This window comes from Taeniopygia guttata, chromosome 19 (genome assembly GCF_048771995.1).
Source record: "Taeniopygia guttata chromosome 19, bTaeGut7.mat, whole genome shotgun sequence".
NCBI classification, from domain to species: domain Eukaryota; kingdom Metazoa; phylum Chordata; class Aves; order Passeriformes; family Estrildidae; genus Taeniopygia; species Taeniopygia guttata.
Genome location: NC_133044.1, coordinates 2,190,236 through 2,207,518, shown reverse-complemented (window position 1 = coordinate 2,207,518; position 17,283 = coordinate 2,190,236). Strand labels below are relative to the sequence as shown.

General features: G+C 48.3%; 1 protein-coding gene across 13 annotated transcripts in view; it reads right to left on the bottom strand.

Moving 5' to 3' along the window:
- Positions 1-389: 389 nt before the first annotated feature.
- BCAS3 (BCAS3 microtubule associated cell migration factor) overlaps positions 390-17,283 on the bottom strand; it is a 294,447-nt gene continuing 277,553 nt past the window's right edge. For 5 of the 13 annotated variants that reach the window (XM_030288257.4, XM_030288258.4, XM_072916662.1 and 2 more), the window contains one exon: positions 390-1,248. In XM_030288257.4, coding sequence (XP_030144117.4) covers positions 1,097-1,248 — 152 coding nt within the window. In that variant the 3' untranslated portion in view covers positions 390-1,096. Of the gene's footprint in view, positions 1,249-15,732; positions 15,799-17,283 lie in introns of all 13 variants that reach the window. The other 8 variants (XM_030288254.4, XM_030288255.4, XM_041720124.2 and 5 more) reach the window with 4 other exon arrangements.

Below are 17,283 nucleotides of genomic sequence, written 5' to 3'. Positions count from 1 at the left end.
GTTCAGGCTGCTCTGCAAAGCCTCTGATCCTCCATCCTACAACAAACAGATGGAAATGGTGCCTCTGCCTCCTGCACCTCCTTCCCACTGAAACCAGTGGGATGAAGAATTGGCCCCAACCCAGAGCAGGGAGCTGGGTCTTAGTTTTCAGAAGAGCCAAGTGGGTGCAAGGCACGGCACCTAAATACCTTGTTTTTAAAAATCCTGTCCGTGCACACGAGGACAAGGAAATGGGGAGGCAAAACCATGCTAGACTGGCTGTGTAACAGCCACTGATGGCTTTAATTAAAGCCCTCAAGTCAGTAAATGCACACAGAGTCTGGTCCAGGGAGATACACAAAGCCCACAGCCAGCCCAGTAACACTCCATGAACATTGCCTTTTAAGCAGTTTCTTGTTTAACTTAGATTTATTCAATGACACATGCATTTCTGGACAGATATCCGAGTTCCAATGAACAAATTTTATAACCAAATATGAGAAATCCGTGACTGCAATTAGTCAATTAAGTACGTTTCTAAAATACATGACTAGAAGAAAATCAAGAGCGAGAGAGAGAATTCTTCCAAAGAACAAAAAGAAACATTTCCATTTGTAATACTCCTGGCATCGATGAGAATCAGAGGGGAAGAAGGGCAGCAAGGAGACGCGATGAGGAAGGAATAACATCATCAACCCTGTCCAGTTTCCAGTCTCTCCAGTTCATCCATTAATGCTCGGCACTCTCACGAACGGCGAGAGCTCCTCTGAGTTAGAGATTCACCTCTCAGCATGAAAAAGGCAGAGAACAGTTGTGAAACCTTGTGCTTGACCCAAGCTGGCTAAGGAGCATTTCTCCTCACCCAGCCTCTTCCTGAAGACAGCGAGAAAAGAAGCTGCAGAGCTATCAGGACTGAAGATGGAGCCTCTTTGTACTGCACAGGAACACAGAGTCGAGATTTCATGAGGATGCTTCAGGAAGGTTTAAGAGCCGTCAATATTCATCAGGGTAACGAGAACCATCCCGGCCTGGGAGCTGGGTGACAGACACAGCGGGGCTGTTTGGGGGACAGGCAGCTCGTTCCCCTGGCTGGAGGGGTCCCTGGTGGGCGGCTGGTTCAGGGGAATCCCGTGGGGAACAGGCTCAGGGGCTGGTTCTCGTTGGTCGGCAGCGGGGAGCGGTAGCCGCCGTCGAAGTTTCGGGGGATGCTGCCGCTGGTGGAGCCCGAGCTGTTACTGAGCGTCTCTATGCTTCCCTCTCGCTGAAGCTCTGCAAGGGAGAGAGAGCAGCTCCTGGTTAGTGCTTGGGATAAACCCCCAGAGTCCTCAGACAAACCCCTTTGCTGGTGCATTGCTCTAAGGTTTGCTCATCGTCCTTTCCCGGGCTGATTTGGGAATCGCTCCCGAGGAACGCCAGCTCCTGGTTCCTCTTCTCTCCAGCTGGGCTCACAGCTCAGCTGAGCCAGAGATGGAGACATGACCTGCTCAGGACATGACAGGATTCCACAGTGGGGGTCTCATGGCTGAACTGAGTGGGGTATGAAGGGGATGGCTGCAGATTATGGAAAATCTTCTCTCCCAGTCATGCTGGGAAGGGGACTGGCAGAGTGTGCACCAGCAGTGCATAACCACTGCCATTCCCCACTTTGGGAACACCAGGACTTTCCACAGCCCTTTATCCTGCCCAAATGGACATAAAGAACTCAGCTTTTTCAAGTCAAAGGGAAAATATCCCCTTTCCTCAGCTGTGCCCCAAAGCAAAAGAGAAAGCAGCCTGGCTGTGGCTCTCCCTCTCCTGGTCACACCCACCCTGACATCTCCCCTCTGTGACCTCCAGGAGCCTTTAGGGCTCCCTAATCTCCAAACAGGAGGATTTTTGTGTGTGCAGGGCATCGTTTCCAGCCGTGGCCTCTCCGTGAGCCACTTGAACCCTGCAGCTGACTCGGTGGCCACGTGCAGCATCCCCCTGGCAGCACTCAGCGGTGGCACGCAGCAGGGACATGAGGCAGAGCCCCAGGGATGGCACAGGAATCCTCCCCCAGAGTGACAGTGGTGACAGGAGACAAGAAATACTCTGGGGAGTTGTGATGTGTGACCCTGAGCATGACTCCAGCCTGGGCTGGAGGCGACAGGATGGGGACAGGAGTTTTGGGCAAATTCCTCTGCTGCCAAGGGGGAAAGAAGACCTGGAGGGGCTACAGGAGAGCTGGAGAAGGACTTTTTATAAGGGCATAGAGTAACAGGACAAGGAGGAATGACTTTAAGCTGGAAGAGAAATTTAGATGGGATATTGGAAAAAACTGTCCCCTGGGAAGGTGGTGAGACAGTGGAACAGAGAAGCTGTGGCTGCCCCATCCCTGGAAATCCTCAAGGCCAGGTTGGATGGGGCTTGAAGCATCTTGGGATGGTGGGAGGGGTCCCTGCACATGGCAGGGGGTGGAATGAGATGAGCTTTAAGATCTCTTCCTACCCAAACCTTTCTCTGGTTCTATGTAAGACTTGTCTGGGGTGGAAAGGAGCCGCAGGAGCTGGAGGAGCAGTGCCTGCTCTGCTTTCTGTTAAATATTCCTGCACTTCTACTACCTCACCTGGGATATTTAACCTCCTGCAAACACCACAGCAGTCCTCTGCCAGCAGTGGGACTCTGTGATAAGGACAGATCTATACACAAAGTATAGGGAACAGCAAAAAGTCAGCTTTTCCCTAAGACAAAAAGCATCCCACCCCAGCATCCTCTGGCACTGCCCTGCTCCCCTCAGCACCGGGGCACTGCAGGGCCAGCAGCCCTGCACACACCTAGCAGTGAGGGCTGTGGGATTTAATCTCTCATCCTGGAGGTAACCTGTAAGGAGATAATCTGCCCAGGATACAAGGAAAACAAATCAGCAGGAAGCTGATCACCCTGAAAGCAGCGCTGGTAATGAATGACCTCAGCTGTAATCATCACCATTTTTTGCCAGTCTTTGGTGAAGGAATGTCCACATCTAAATCTCTTCATTTTCCTCACATCCTTACTCTCCCATGAGTCCAGGAAGTAAAAACAGTAATTTAAATCAGAAATGAGTGGCGTATCCCACACTAATACTGCGCTTATCCTGTCTGATTTGGGGCTTTCATCTCCCTCAGCACACAGCTGGCTTTGCTTAAGGTCCCACGTCAGAGCAGGGGGTGCTGGGCAGTGCTGCCGGGCTCCCCCAAACCCTGGCATGGCTCCTCCTGGGGTGATTCTGCTCTCTTTTCCACCTAGAACTGATTTCCAGGCAAAGTGTTTCCAGTGAGACCAGGGAGGGGGACAGAGAGAGGAGTTTATTTTCTGTGGCTCCTGCGTGGCTGTTTCTGCCCCTGGGGGCTGAGCTCCTGCCCGTCCCTCAGCTGTGGGACCCTGCGCCCTCCCAGCTGGGATTTGGGGGGATTTGGGGGGATTTGGGCTTTTCTGGGGTGTGCAGGAGCTGCTGTCACCTCTGCGGGGCCTGCCAGGGGGTGGCACTGCAGCCACTGATGCCAGCCAGGGAAAAGCAGGAGCAGGAATCAGGGATGCAGAGCGGTGGGCACAGGGAGGGATGGAGGGAATCCTGGCCTGGCTGTGTCCCTCAGCTCCGAGCTGCCCTTGCTGCTGCCAGGCAGGGAAACCTGGCCACTCCTGATGGGCAGGGACAAAAAACAGGGGACAGGAGGGGCAGAGGGGATGTTCCAGCCCGATCTGGGTTAGGGGGTGTCAGGCTGAAAGCTGAGGAACTCCCACATGCAGGCTGCCAGCCCCGGGCACACATTCCCATCTCACACAGCCCGGCTCTCGCTCTGGAACCAATTACCGGCCGGGCAGACGAGCAGTGTGTTCTGATAGCCAAAGAAGCCCTGCAGAAGTGCTGGGCTGCCACAGAGAGCTCTGCTGTGCTCAGGAAATTGGGCTCTTGCCCTCACCCCCAGCACGGCTGGGTCACACCAGGGGGACAATTAGCCATTACATGGTTACCTGCCCACACAGCTGACCCCAGCAGCACCGGCAGCACGGCTGCCTGCGTCTCCCCACATTGCTCTGTTTCATTAATAAAAAATAAATTAAAAAAAAAAATTCCAGTGTATATTATTATTCTTCCTCCCAGCCCTTAGAGCAGACTGGGGCAGAGCAGAGGAACATCAATGAGGTTCCCATGGGATGCACAGACAAGACTGGGAATGGCTCCATGACATGGGGACACCTTTCCTGCTGCAGAGTGAAAACTGGAGGATCACGTCTCATACATCTGGATAGACCAAGCAAGTGCAGCAGGAGCTGCAGGGGGGGTTGTCAGCTATCAGGAGAGACAGGTCCCTAAAACCACCCCAGGATGGGACAGCCGAGCCCCTGTGGCACAGCTGAAGGACCTGGAACACCTCCCGAGCTAAAAAGGCACATCACACAACCAGTGAGACCACTGACATCCTCCATGCTGGGAAGACACCAAACAGGAGCAAATCCCCAGGGAAAGATGGGAGTGGGTGGCAGGAGAGCCCAGAGCAGCGGGCTCAGGGAGCAGCAGCACCCCGGGGCTGCCCGGGCACTGATCCCGTTCACCCCACTGGAGTTACGCAGCGATGGACTTGGCCCCAGCAAGTCTGAGGGTTATTGTAGCTGCATTCCCCCATGCATACACTGTCGAGATGTATTAACTTCCTTAAATGTACCAGTAAAACAACCTCTTATGATACACTTTAATGAACTTGTACAGTAGCCAACAAATTGTGCATCATATAAAACCCATTCGGCCTTATAGACTCTCTGGCTATTTTGTAATAACTGCAATTTGCTTCTGCTGAAGCAAGATAACCAGGGTTGAGAAGTCAGGCTTTGCAGAAACCTAAATATTTGATTTGGGGGGGAGTGGGTGGGAGAAGGAGGAAAGGGGCCTCTGGGAGCTATTTATGGGGTCAAAATAACATGAGACCTGCTCTTCTTGTAGCGTTTCCACCATCAAGGAAATGAAATACTGTGAGAAGACCAGCACTTGCATTATTTTGGCCCCATAAATGGCTCCCTGAGGCTTTCAGAAGCCCGTGAAAAACAAACACAAATACAAATAAATGCTAATACTGGAAAGGCAAATACTAAAACCTGCCCATGTCCCCGGAGGAAACGACTCACAAAGTCCTGCCTGCCCTAAAAAAAAAAAAAAAAATAAAAAGGGAAAAAAGTGAAGGAGCTGGAACATCTGCTGAAGCCATGAGGAGAAAGTCACTTCAGGGGAGCTGGGAACAGCCCTGCCTGCGCTTTTGACAGTAACAGTAATGGGCACCGCTGGCATCACCCAGGGTCCCAGAGTAACGGGATTTTCAGGGCACACACACTTTCCACCGTGGTGGAGGCAGCAGCAGCACTGAAAATCCTCGTGGCTGCTGGCGTGGGATGGCAAGTGGCCATCCTGAGTCCCTGGCCAGCCCAGGGCAGCCATCCCCTCTCAGGGCACAGCTCTGGGCCCGTGGGAGCACTGGGGCAGCAGTGGGGCATCAGAGGAGCTGGGAGCAGATGTTGGCTGCTCCTGCCTGGCACGGCTGCCAGCGGGGCTGCCCACAGCCCTCCTGCAGCGTGGAGAGTGTTCCATGAGGAACTGGCAAGGGAACCTTGCAGGAATCATTCCTGAGTGCTGATATTCCTGACTGCCATGCTGCAGCCAGCCTGTCCTGCCCCTCGCTCCTCTGCCCTGAGCTGGCTGCGAGGTGGAGGGAGGAGGAGGAGGAGGAGGAGGAGGAAGAGGAGGAGGAGGAGCTGCTCTGGGGACAGCCTGGGGTCTGCAGGTCTGGAGAGCGGTGCTGCTCGAGGTCCAGCTGCACCCTCCATTCCAGAAAGCTCCAGGAACTGTCAAAGGACCCCATCAAATCCAAGGTACAAAGCCCTGCCAAGCCTAAATGTGAAACCATTTTATAGGGCACATTAATTCAAGGCCTGAAGAAAATCTATATAGCCCTCTTTTGCCCGGAACACTCATAAATTATGCTGCCTTTCTTAGCTGTGCTCTCCTGTAGTGGTCCACTCGAAGCCCTGGTATCTCCTTTATGTCCACTCAAAAATCTCCTCTCCAGTGCATTATTATTTCTCCTAATGGTTTTTCCTTTCTCTCTGTTTGCCTTCCCCTCTTTAAGCACAGTTTCAAAATATCCCAAATCATTTGCTGGAAGAGCTGACCCTTTCCTCTTACCTACGGAGGGGCTGCCCGGGATAAGTGATACAATGACAGCAGCCTGATGTGTCAGGGCAGCGGGGAAGCGGCAGCAGCTCTGAATACAAGAATTATTCTTCATCATCTCAAACTGTCACAACACATTACCCTCAAAGCCGCAGCTCGCTGAAGGAGTGACCCTGGACTGAATGGGAGAGTGCTCAGGGAAAGAACTAATTGTAGCCTCTTTTCACACGTCAGTCACTTTTCACAGCACCGAGCCTTTCAAGCTCAACTAATGTCAAGTTCCCTTTTCCTTTTGCTGGGCTGAGTATTTCTGATTTTTAAGGATGGCATTTTTTAAAGGAACAAGGTCTCTGGTGAGGGATGAGGCCAGGGAGGGGAGGGAAGGAAGCGTCGGAGTGAGCACGCATCACAAAGTCTATCAGACGCCCCAAGACTCGTTAGGAATTAGACAATTAACAAGTAGGAATGCAGGAAGTGGGGTAATGGCCAGCAGAGCTCGAATCTCCTCGATTTCATTTCTGTCATTCACAGCAATTATTCTGGAGAACTTTTCAGGCTCTGCCGTGCGCCGAGGGGGCCGCGGCCGCGGGAATGCGCTCGGCCCCTTCCCAAAAACGAGGATGTGGGACGGGAATTTTCCAGAGAGACACAAGGTGCTGCTCACCAAACCCACCTCTCCTCATCCGTGGGGGCTTTCTGAATAAACAGCTAAAAGGCAAAAATTCAAGCCTCTTTTTGAACCCAAAGACAATTCCCTTTCCTTTTGGAGGAGATTCCCTGCGGAGAGAGCTCTGGGAATGCCAGCCTGGCCCATGATCTGGGGCAGGCACACATGAGGGTCCTTCATAGCTCCTTGTCTTTGACTGAAATCCTGACAGATTCTGTGGCAAATACTATTTTTTCACCCTTACATTTACACAATGCCCATCATAGGAGACTTGCAGAACTGACTGGGGCTTCCCGAGTGTTATTTATTAAGTGTAATGAATAATAATTATGGAGCTTCTGCCATCTGGATTCTCACTCAAAAGGGCCCTATTTAAAGGGAATGCTAAAAGGCAATTTGTATTAACACAATGGAAGTCTTGAGGGTCTCTTAAACTGTTTGTAATTTACACAACGCTCCCCAGTGAATGGGCGAGTTAAACATTTTATATTTCACTGATTGCTGCTGAAGGGAGCGGGATGTGCTCCCCCCAGGAGCTCCCACCGGCACTTATCCATCTTTCGGGATTGGGACAACATCCCAAACTCTGCTGGGTGCTTTTGGCACTGTTTCTGTAGGAAACATTCACTCTGAGCATCATCACTGTGCCCAGGGCAGCGGGAGCTGCTGCTGGGACACACGAGGTGGAGAAGAGCTCAAAAGCCAACACGAGGTGGGAAGGTGCATCAGGATGAGGAAATATCGGGGTATTGGGAAATTACATCAATTACATCACTGCTACTGCACTTGGAGGTTTTTCTTGAGTATTTCCCTTTTTTTTTTTTCTTTTAATGAAATGCAATTATGCTAACGAGGGAGCTCTAATTATAATCCATCTCCAGCACCCTTGGCGGCTGCTCGGAGCGAGGGGCTCCAGCCCTGCTGGCAGCTCTGGGGATCTGCTGGCAGGGAGGGCACAGGGGGGCACTGCACCCCCAGGGGAACCTGTGCTTTTGGGGATTTGGATGAACAAAAATCGTTAATATTCAATTGCAGTGAAACGAAAGCACTGAGTCCTCATTAAAAATCTTAATCTTCCAAGTTGGTTTTGATTTGAGATGGCTGGAATTTCTGGGCAAATGTGGGTTGCTCCTTTCCAGAGCGAGCACAGGCAAAAAGTCAGTTCCTAGTTTTATATCTTGCCATTATTACAATTTCAGCTTATTATGATAATGTTCAAAAGTCAGTTAAAGCTGCTCTCTGCCCCACACCTTGTGCGTGTTCACCTGCACTGACACTCAGCACAGGGGACCGACTTCCTGCCATGCTCTGGGTGACAGCACGACAGACCTGCTCCTCAGAAATGTTTCCTTTTCCTCTTTTATAAACTCAGCAGTTTCACAAAAGAGATTTTAAACTCTTTTCAAATAAGGAAATAAAAAACCCCACAACCCATGGCATGTGAACAGTGAAAATCAATTCCTGTGTTAAAACTGTCTCATCCTGTCACAACGTGAACGATGTTGAGACACCACAAAAGCGCCTCCATTAAATTTGCAAGTAATGAAGACTGGGGAACACTGCCTGAGCAACTTCTGTGAAATCAGGATTCAGTGGCCTATGTAAAATATTAGTTACTGTCAAACTGCCTTACAATAACTCCAGAGCTGAATCCACACAGAGCTGGCTCGTGCCATGCACTTGGAGATGAAACCTGGCATCCTGGAACAGAGGTGGCAGGATCCAGCAAGGAGATGGGGCAGTGCAGGAGGAAGGAGAGAACCAGGGGAATGAAGACAGAGCCTTCTGAACATCAGAGTCCCTCTGAGACCCCAAATCTCATTTCTAGTGCCTGATTTCACTGCGGGGATGCCAAACAACTTAACACTTGCAAAATAGGGAGAACACCTGAGCTTACAGAAATGTCCAGGTCTGCTTCAGGCACAAAGAGATCGGTGAGAAAAGGACAAAATCTTCCTGCATCAACTTCTAAACAGGTTGTTTACTCCTTTAAAAAGAGCACCCAGAAAGCTCCATGTGGCTCGAGCCCTTGGAGCAGGAGACCCGAGACTCTGGCATCTCGCCAGACTTGACTCTGAGCATTTTATGGAAGGTTAAAAGTGCACCAGATAAAGGATTGGCATTTAGAGGGAGAATATTCTTCAAGATAGGCACTTTCACAATGACTTCCAATGCTTTTAAAAAATAATCTCAAGTTTCCTAGAACTGTATAAAGAGGTTTAGGATGTTTTCCTACATAAATGGCTCTTCAGAAGGAAGAGTTGCTGATTTTAGCCAGCATGTGAAATCTCAAAAGCTATGACAGTCAAACAGAAAATCATTTCTGTAGCCCATCACATCCTGCAAGCCTACAACTCCTTGTGTAAGATTTAAAGATGAGGTTTTTGAATGAATATGCAGCGATGCTTGGGTTTAAAGGAATTCTCTCTTACCCCATCCTGAAAGTTTCACTATGCTGCTACTCCAAATTCCTGGAAGATATCCTGTGTGGAATACATGATTTCCTGTGCCAGCCAGTGTGTGGAGGCAAGCTTTTTAATGCATTTAGGCAGAACTATCTTGCATCTTTGGTTACGCAAGCAGCACATCTGTGTATATCAGACCAAAAGCATTTGCAGAGAAAACACTGTATTAAAATTCCTGGGTTTGGTCTCTCATTCCCAGGGTTATGGGAGTGCCTTGGATTGCTCAACACTGACCCCTCTGTCAGCCTCCACTCCACGAAGGAAATTACAAATTCAAAGTAAAATGCATGTTTATGACACCTACCACGTCCTGCACCCACTGAACTCCGGGGATATTGCTCAGAAATGCTGGAGGCAAACGCTCCTATTCCTGGAACATCTTCTGTCCAGAGCAGGTGTGGATCTGAGCATTCCCCTTCCCTCCAGAGCTGGAGCCACTCGGGTCTCAGGACACAGGTCGTGTCCCAGAGGTAAAGACAGGGATGGCCAGGAGCCCTCAGGGTCCCTCCTCCTCCTCCTCGGGCTCAGCCAAACAGTTCCAGCAAAAAGCTGGGCAAGGAAAAGCTGCCTGAAGGTCAAACCCACAAACCTGGCGATGACCTCGGGGTCTGAGCAGTGACTGCTGCCACTCCGCATGGGAATTTCACACCTGACCCTCCAAATTTCAGCTTCTTTCCCATCTCAGACCTAATTCTATCCTCTCTGTGATGCCCCCTCAGCATTTGGCCTCCTTAAAGCCCCTCAGGCAGGAAGAGAGCCCTGGGGTGGACTCAGTGCTCAGAGTGCCTCTGTGCATCTCCCACATGTGCTCTCTGTGCTCCGACACACACGCACTGCCGAGCTCATTTTAAAAGTATAAGATTACAAAGCAAAGTCAATCTGGCACAACTTCCAGTGCTTCTGACACAAAGTGGCCTTTTGGGCCAGTGAGAGGCTCTGGGCTGCTCCCCTGGTGCAGATTGATGCTGAGGAGGAAGCTAGACCAGACTGGATTTTGGGTTTGATTCAAAGGAAAAGTTAAAAAGTTTGGGGGGGGGGAGCAGATGCTCAGCTGGTCCAAATCAGGAGAGTTTTGTTGAAGCTCACGAAATGATGTCACCACAGCCTCAGCCCTGGCTGCTCATCTAAACAGTTCAAGGCTCTTGAGCTGGGAGAGCTCAGGTGGAGCTCAGGACCAGTCTCCCCCTCCCACCTCCCTGGCAGCAGTTCAGTGTCACTGAGGAGCTCCAAACCCACCCAAATCCCCCTAGTTCCTAATGCAATTTATTTAGTTTGTTCACTCAATTTTTTAAAAGATTGTGTTGACATGGCTGCTTCAAGCAGACCAACTTTGTAAACACATCCCTAATTTTACAGAGCTTGCAGCCATTCCCTTAAAATCACAGCTCTACCTTGACTGAGTGTTAACCCAGCCTGGAAAAACACCAGCCCAGTCTCGTGGGCTCTCTCTCTTGCAGGGCTGCTTGAGGCTCTCAATCTACTCTCTTATTTATATAGCCCCAAATTCTGATGTTGCACATAAATATGAAAGAGCCTTGATAAAAATGGCATTCAAAGCTTAATTTGTTCCTTTGTTAACGGAGCTGTTGAACACAGAAATTCACATTTGTGCTCCTGAAAGCAGAAGGCAGCTGGAAATAGTAAATTCAAGGTTTTGCTTTTTGAAAGTCATATTTTAAAAATTGTTCCAAGCATTGATTCTATTGCACTCCACCTTTGTAGCTGCACTCTTACAAACGTGTGGACGAGCTGCAGCTGGTGGAGGAGCTGGTGGAAGGTAACTCTGTGTGAAATCTGAAAGACCTAATGGCAAACCAAGGCATTCCTCTGGTCACAGCCCCCAGAAAAGACAATTTAAATCATGATTCTGCCTTGTGTTTAGGCACCTGGCAGTGAAATTCACATTAACTACCTGCTCCTCGTGTTGAGCTCTTCTGCAGACTTTTTGCTCACATTTTGGTGGGTGACCAGCCACATTTCCAAAAGGTAAACCAAAGAGACGACACAGTCTTGGCATGATATAATTAAAAGATTTTTTTTTTTCCCAGAGCATGTGGATGAAAGTAGCTCTGAGTGGAGGACAAAAAGCCTTCAACTTTTCCATTAGGGATCTGTCCCTGCACAATTCACCTCCCACTGCTGACTCCATGGCTGTAGATGAGGGTTTAAAAAAGCTGCAAGGTTAATTTACCTCTTGATTTATGCTTCCAAATGTCATTTGTACCTGACAAGGTGGGAGCACCCACCAGGAATAGCTGTGGCATGTGGGAATTGATGGGAGATGCCATCCATGGGAATGCTGTGCTCTGCCTGAGGAGAATTCCAGCACAGCAACATATCCAAGCATCCTCTACAACACAGGGCATTGGAATCTTTCTAGGAAAATGAAACCATTTCTGTGGCACTCACCCCCACCAGGGCTCTCCATCCCCAGCCCCTCTGGCTCCTGGATCCCCTGTTATGTCACTGAGCTGGAGCAGAGACAGCAGAGCAGGTCCTGCCTGCAGCCTTCCCAGAAAAACATCTTTGGAAAGGGTCAGAGAAGTGATACTGACCCTTTGTCTTTCACAACACCATCAAGTTTTGGTGTAAACACAGAGTTCATGTGTTGGGCAGTTACTGAGAAAGTCACTGACCAAGGGAACAACAAATAAATATCCCAAATAAGTAAATAAACAAGTAAAAGAAGATGGTGTTTTAGCTGTGGGGGTCTTTTTGGAAAATGGTATAAAATGGGTCACGCAGAAAAAGGCAGCAGGAAGTTCATGTCCTGAGGTGGACTCAGGGAGGTGACACCACCAGCCAGCATCAGGAGCTCCCAAATTCAGGATCTTTCCACAACAGCAGATAGTTGTTCCTAAAATTCCCCCCCTGCCTGCATGGAAGGCGAATTCCCCCCTCCCCAGGATGCAGGACAGATGGAAGGGAAGCTGCTCCTGCCTGTGGTGGGAAATGCCTTGGAGGGGTCTGAGGAACATGGAGCAGAGCCAGAGAGCACCAAGGGCTGCCCCCTCAATGACAGGACAGCACTGAAAAGCAGAATAAAAGCAAAAGGAGTGGGGGAAAAGCTATTTACTATTTTAGCAGTTTTTACTCTTTTTATAAACTACCTCACATGTTCCCAAGCATAAAACCAGCAGTAACGTCATTTCAGAGGGCACCAGCAGAAACACAGAAAAAAGAGGTTGTTTTATGATCTATCTTTATGTTTTGCCTCAACATCTTTTTCACTCTCTGTAAATGCACCACTTTTACACAGCCCCGTTTTTACTGAAAGAATCGCCCTTTTGGAGGCTCAGCTACCTGCATGAACATCTGCAGGGGGCTGAACATATTCCCCTTTTATGGGGAAGCTTCAAACAGGGTTTCTTCATTTTCAAAATGCTTCCAACCAATTTGTCATTTTCCTTCCTCTTTGTTTTTTTTTTTTTTTTTTTTTCCTTTCTGGTCAGTGGATGGTGCACACAATATTGAGCAATAACAACCAGAGGAGGATGAAAACTGCAGCTTGAGAAGCGAGCTCAGGATATGATTCCTCCTCACCGGATGCCTGGAAGATGTCACTGAAATTCTCTCTCCCTTAGTGCAACCCGTGTGGAGCCAATATGAACTCCCAGCAAAGTGCTTAAAACCCCATTATTTATAATAACTGTTAAATGATGAGACACTGTTTACCCAGATCGCAAGATAAATTCTCACTTACAGAATGCTCGCCTGACTGTCCTGAACATCATCTGGTTTTTATTTAAATGCAAAATGAAATTAGGCTCCCAATAACACAGCAGAAGAATTCAATAAGATGGGGCTTTTCACTTACAGTTTAATATTAACATTTTCCCATAAATGTTAATGAATAAAAGTCTACTGTTTTATATATTATCCATGGTGGGGAGACAGCAGGCTAGGAATGGAAGGAAAGCTAATCTTTTCATACCACAAATGAGGATATATACTTCAAGGAGGACTAAGTGTTCCCAGCATTGCCAGGGATCTGGCCACAACCCTCCCTCCTCTCCTTCCTCCGGGGGCAGCCACCAGAGCTGATCCTGTGGGGATGCTCCAGGGATTCTCCACTGATCACTGAGATCCTCCCCCAGCCAAAATCCCTTTGGGTTTGTTTCTGGTTTTCCTTGGCCCTCTCTTTTTGCCTGCCCATACCCCCTGAGGCACACTGTGACCATCCAACATCCAACACCATCACTGTCCAGCAAGTCCTGATGCTCTCAGACTCCAGCATGGAGAACAAGGCAGGATTCTTGGGAAAATCAGGTGCAGGGGTGATGGGAGGTGAGGGCACAGCTGCAGGCCACAGCACAATCACAGGGAATGATCCAGAATCCAAAGGGAGAAGCTGCAGGAGCAGATCCTGTGCTGGAAGAGGGGCTGAGAGGACTGGAAGCTGCAGGGCAGGTTGGCTCACACTGCAACGTTTGCATTGCCTTGGCTCCTGACTTCCCATTTACTGCAGAGGGTTTGCTGTGTTAATGTGCATTTTGCTGTTTGGTGACTCATACTTCATCCTACCTCTCTAATAAGTGTTCATTTAACAGTTTGACTGCTTAACAATTTATTGCACAAATGGGTTTCCATTCCACAGCTCCTCTCCCATCTCCCCTGGAGAGGGCAATGCATAGTTTATGAGAGCTCTGTGATGGCCTGTGCTGCACATCCCCAAAATCAGCAAATACTCAACGGCTCTCTGGGGCTGCTGGGCTTGGGAGGAGGGACAGGAACTGTCTTGTCTTTATTCTGCCACCACCTCAGCAGCTGCAAGAGGTTTTGGCTCACAAAACAGCTGTAAAAATACCAGTCCTGGTTCAAATGCTGGGACCCGAGGGCTCTTATACTTACTGAGAGAGATACGCTTGCCATAAGTCATATCCTACACAAAAACACCATAGAAAGACTCCTAAAAGGAATGACAAGGTAATTATAGGAATTACAGATGGAAAAATCCTGTTGTCTCCTGCCCCCTTCCCAGTGTGGGATGGCTCGGTGTGGGGCAGGCTTCAGGCCTCAGACTTTTAAAGGGAAGATTTAATAAACACTGAGAAATATTTCTAAATATTTAGAAAACCCAAAATAACAGATTTCCAAGCCAAGCTGTGCAAACAGAAAATGAATTTAGAAAACTTGTTAAAAACCCAACAGCTTTTGCGTGCACCAAAACATATTTGGGTAGCAGGAATCACCTCGTGGGCAGGATGCTGCAAGCAGAGCTGGGAGGATGCTCAGCCCTGGTGGAATACCTACCATGGATCTCCTCTTGCTGCCCCTGGAATCAACAGCAGAAACCTCAGGGATGCAAAAAGCTTCATGCTTTAGGAGGAACTCAGCAGACAATCAAAAGTGAGCAAAGCCAAGCTAGACAGGACAGAGCTTTGAATTTTCCTGTGAAATTCTGGAGTGCTGCAGTTAATTTGCTTAATCATTAGGAGGAAAAACCACAACCCCAAGCAAACCAAAAAAAAACCCCAACACAGCAGCAAATCTCCAAGGAAGAAAGGGAACTGTGTCTCTGTTCACTGTTTTTGAGACAAAGCACTGGAAGAAAAATGTCCAGTTCCAATAATGTCATAACCTGATTACAGCCTGACCAGAAGAGCTAAAACACTTGCAGAACAATGAGTAAGAAATTAAGTTTTAAATTGAGTGCTGGCCCTATCTCGTGTCACTTCTTTATATTCCAGTAGAAAGGACACTGCTGAGCTCATTTCATATCGAGCAGAGTGAGATGCCTGGATGCAGACACCATTTAGTCATCTCCTATATGTTCCTCCCCATTTCTTTCTCCGGGAGGAATGACAAATCCAGGAATGTGACTGCACTTTGTTTTATTATGATATTGATTTTTCCTGCAGAGGGGAAAGTGCATTTATCCCCCAGGTCTGTGCGCTGGCAGGGAAGGGTTAACAAAATGTTTATCACAAAGCTGGCTTCAGAGTTGAAAGTAATGTGATCAGTAATGAATTTTGTGTTACATTAGGTTGTATAAATGGACAGACAAGCGCAGACAACAAGTGGCCAGGAGTCGGGGCTAATCTAATGATGTAAAAATAGAGACAGCACCAATTATACTTGGGGCCAGCTCAGAGCTCCTGCAGGGACTGCAAATGAATAGGTACAAATCAAATTACTGACTAATAGACGCACTACAAGAGAGGGCAGTCAATGCTAAATACATTAGGGCCTTGTGACCTCTCTGCTCTGAACAGCAGAATCCTAAATTTGACTTAAAAAAAAAAAAAATCAAAGAAACTCTTGTTCATTTAAGGAGAGCAACAGAACAATGTTATTTGGGAAATGACTTGAGACACTTTGATATTTTTTGGTTTGTTCCCCTATGGCCACGTTAGGTACGTGGCCCTTGGAAAGCTGAGAGAGGGTTTGCTTTTAGAACAAGGGAAAATACTCTTTGTGCAAAAGTTAAGACCTGATAACAATACAGTTATGTTACATACCAAAACATTTCAAAGCCATGTGCCTCTTTGTGGTGATGTTTTTTACTGCTACTTCACCGGCTGTGTCTGTATCAAAAATAAAATATTTCTTAAATAAAAAGGCCTTGATTTAATAAGAAGAAAAAGAAAAGGAATCTCCCCACACCACAGTTGATAATAAGCAAATGCAGTTGATCAAGTTTGTTATCAAATGGCGATTTGTCTTGGGGCATCAGTGCTCCCTTTATAATTTTTCTACAAACAGCAATGAACCTGAATTCACATCAGAAATATTCAAGGTATCAGCCTTCACACCCCCTCCCCCTTAAATAATGTATGACCTGGAAGAAATTCCAGTAAAACCTCCCAGGGCTGGTGGCAAGACTGGATTTGGAGACATGGGAAATTAAAAATGCCCTTCTTGGACCTGCTCAGGGACACCCATGGACAGGAGAGAGCAAAAAACCCACACTGAAGTGTTTGATACCACAAAATGTGTGCAAGGCCAATGCTCCCCTTATCCTGCACTTCCAAAATGGTGCCTCCTAAAGAGCCTGAATTTTCCTTTCTTTTCACCCAGGCCCATCCAAATAAACCTTTTGTAGGAAGAACTGCACTGAGCTCCCAGACTTATTGGAGGGGGTAATTTAATCTCTGACCCTGGGATGAATATTCTTCAAGTTCAAAGGCTGCTTTTAGCATCAATGTTATTTGATCCACCAGTGGGTTTGCTGCCTAAGCTGGTTTTGCACTGAACCTGTGCAGAAATCTCCTGGCAGAAATGCTCTTCAGGGAGAAAATAATTTTCTATGTGTATCTATAGCCCATGTCTGAGTTAGGATGAAACACAGCTGAGGAGAGAGAAGGGGAAAATTGCCTTAGAAAAATTAAGGAGGAAGGAAAGAAGAAAGACAAGAAGGGAGGGAGGGAAGGAGAGAGGGAGGAGAAGGTACCACTGAAAGCTCTAACTCTATAAAGGCCTAATCCTATTCCTGAAACTAAATGGACAGGTACATCAATGTCCAGGTGGCTCCTGATCTTTGAAAAAAGCTTGTGAGCACAGGTATTTTCTCCTCTGGAAAAAGCCCCAGGAAGGTGGTCCTTGAACAGGAGCCATGGGCCTGCTCTCCTCCCTTTGCTCTGGCACCTCAGGAAATGTGTGGCTTCCCTTCTCAGCCCCCAAATTTCGCAGGAAGGTTCCAAAACCATCCCTCTGCAAAGCTCAAAGGTGTCCAGACCCAAGTTAGGCTCGGGCTTTGGCTGGGGACCAGGACCCAAAGTGCCTGGAGCCCTGATTTCCTCCAGGCCATTCCCTAACAGCACATCTAATTAGCTCCACTTACTTACATCCCATTAATCAGGTTAAAGAGTTTGCTTCAACATATGAGCTTCCTTCAGCGCATTATGAGTCTGTTCATGAAATTTGGAAGGAATTCAGACAGTTTCCTCTGAGGGCCAGAGGTGCACCTCACCGTGCCACGGGCTCCCTGCAGGTGGGAGCTGACTTGGAGGCTTGCAGGAGTTTTGGAAGAAAGATGCATCTCAAAAAACATCCTGTTGCTCCTCTACTAT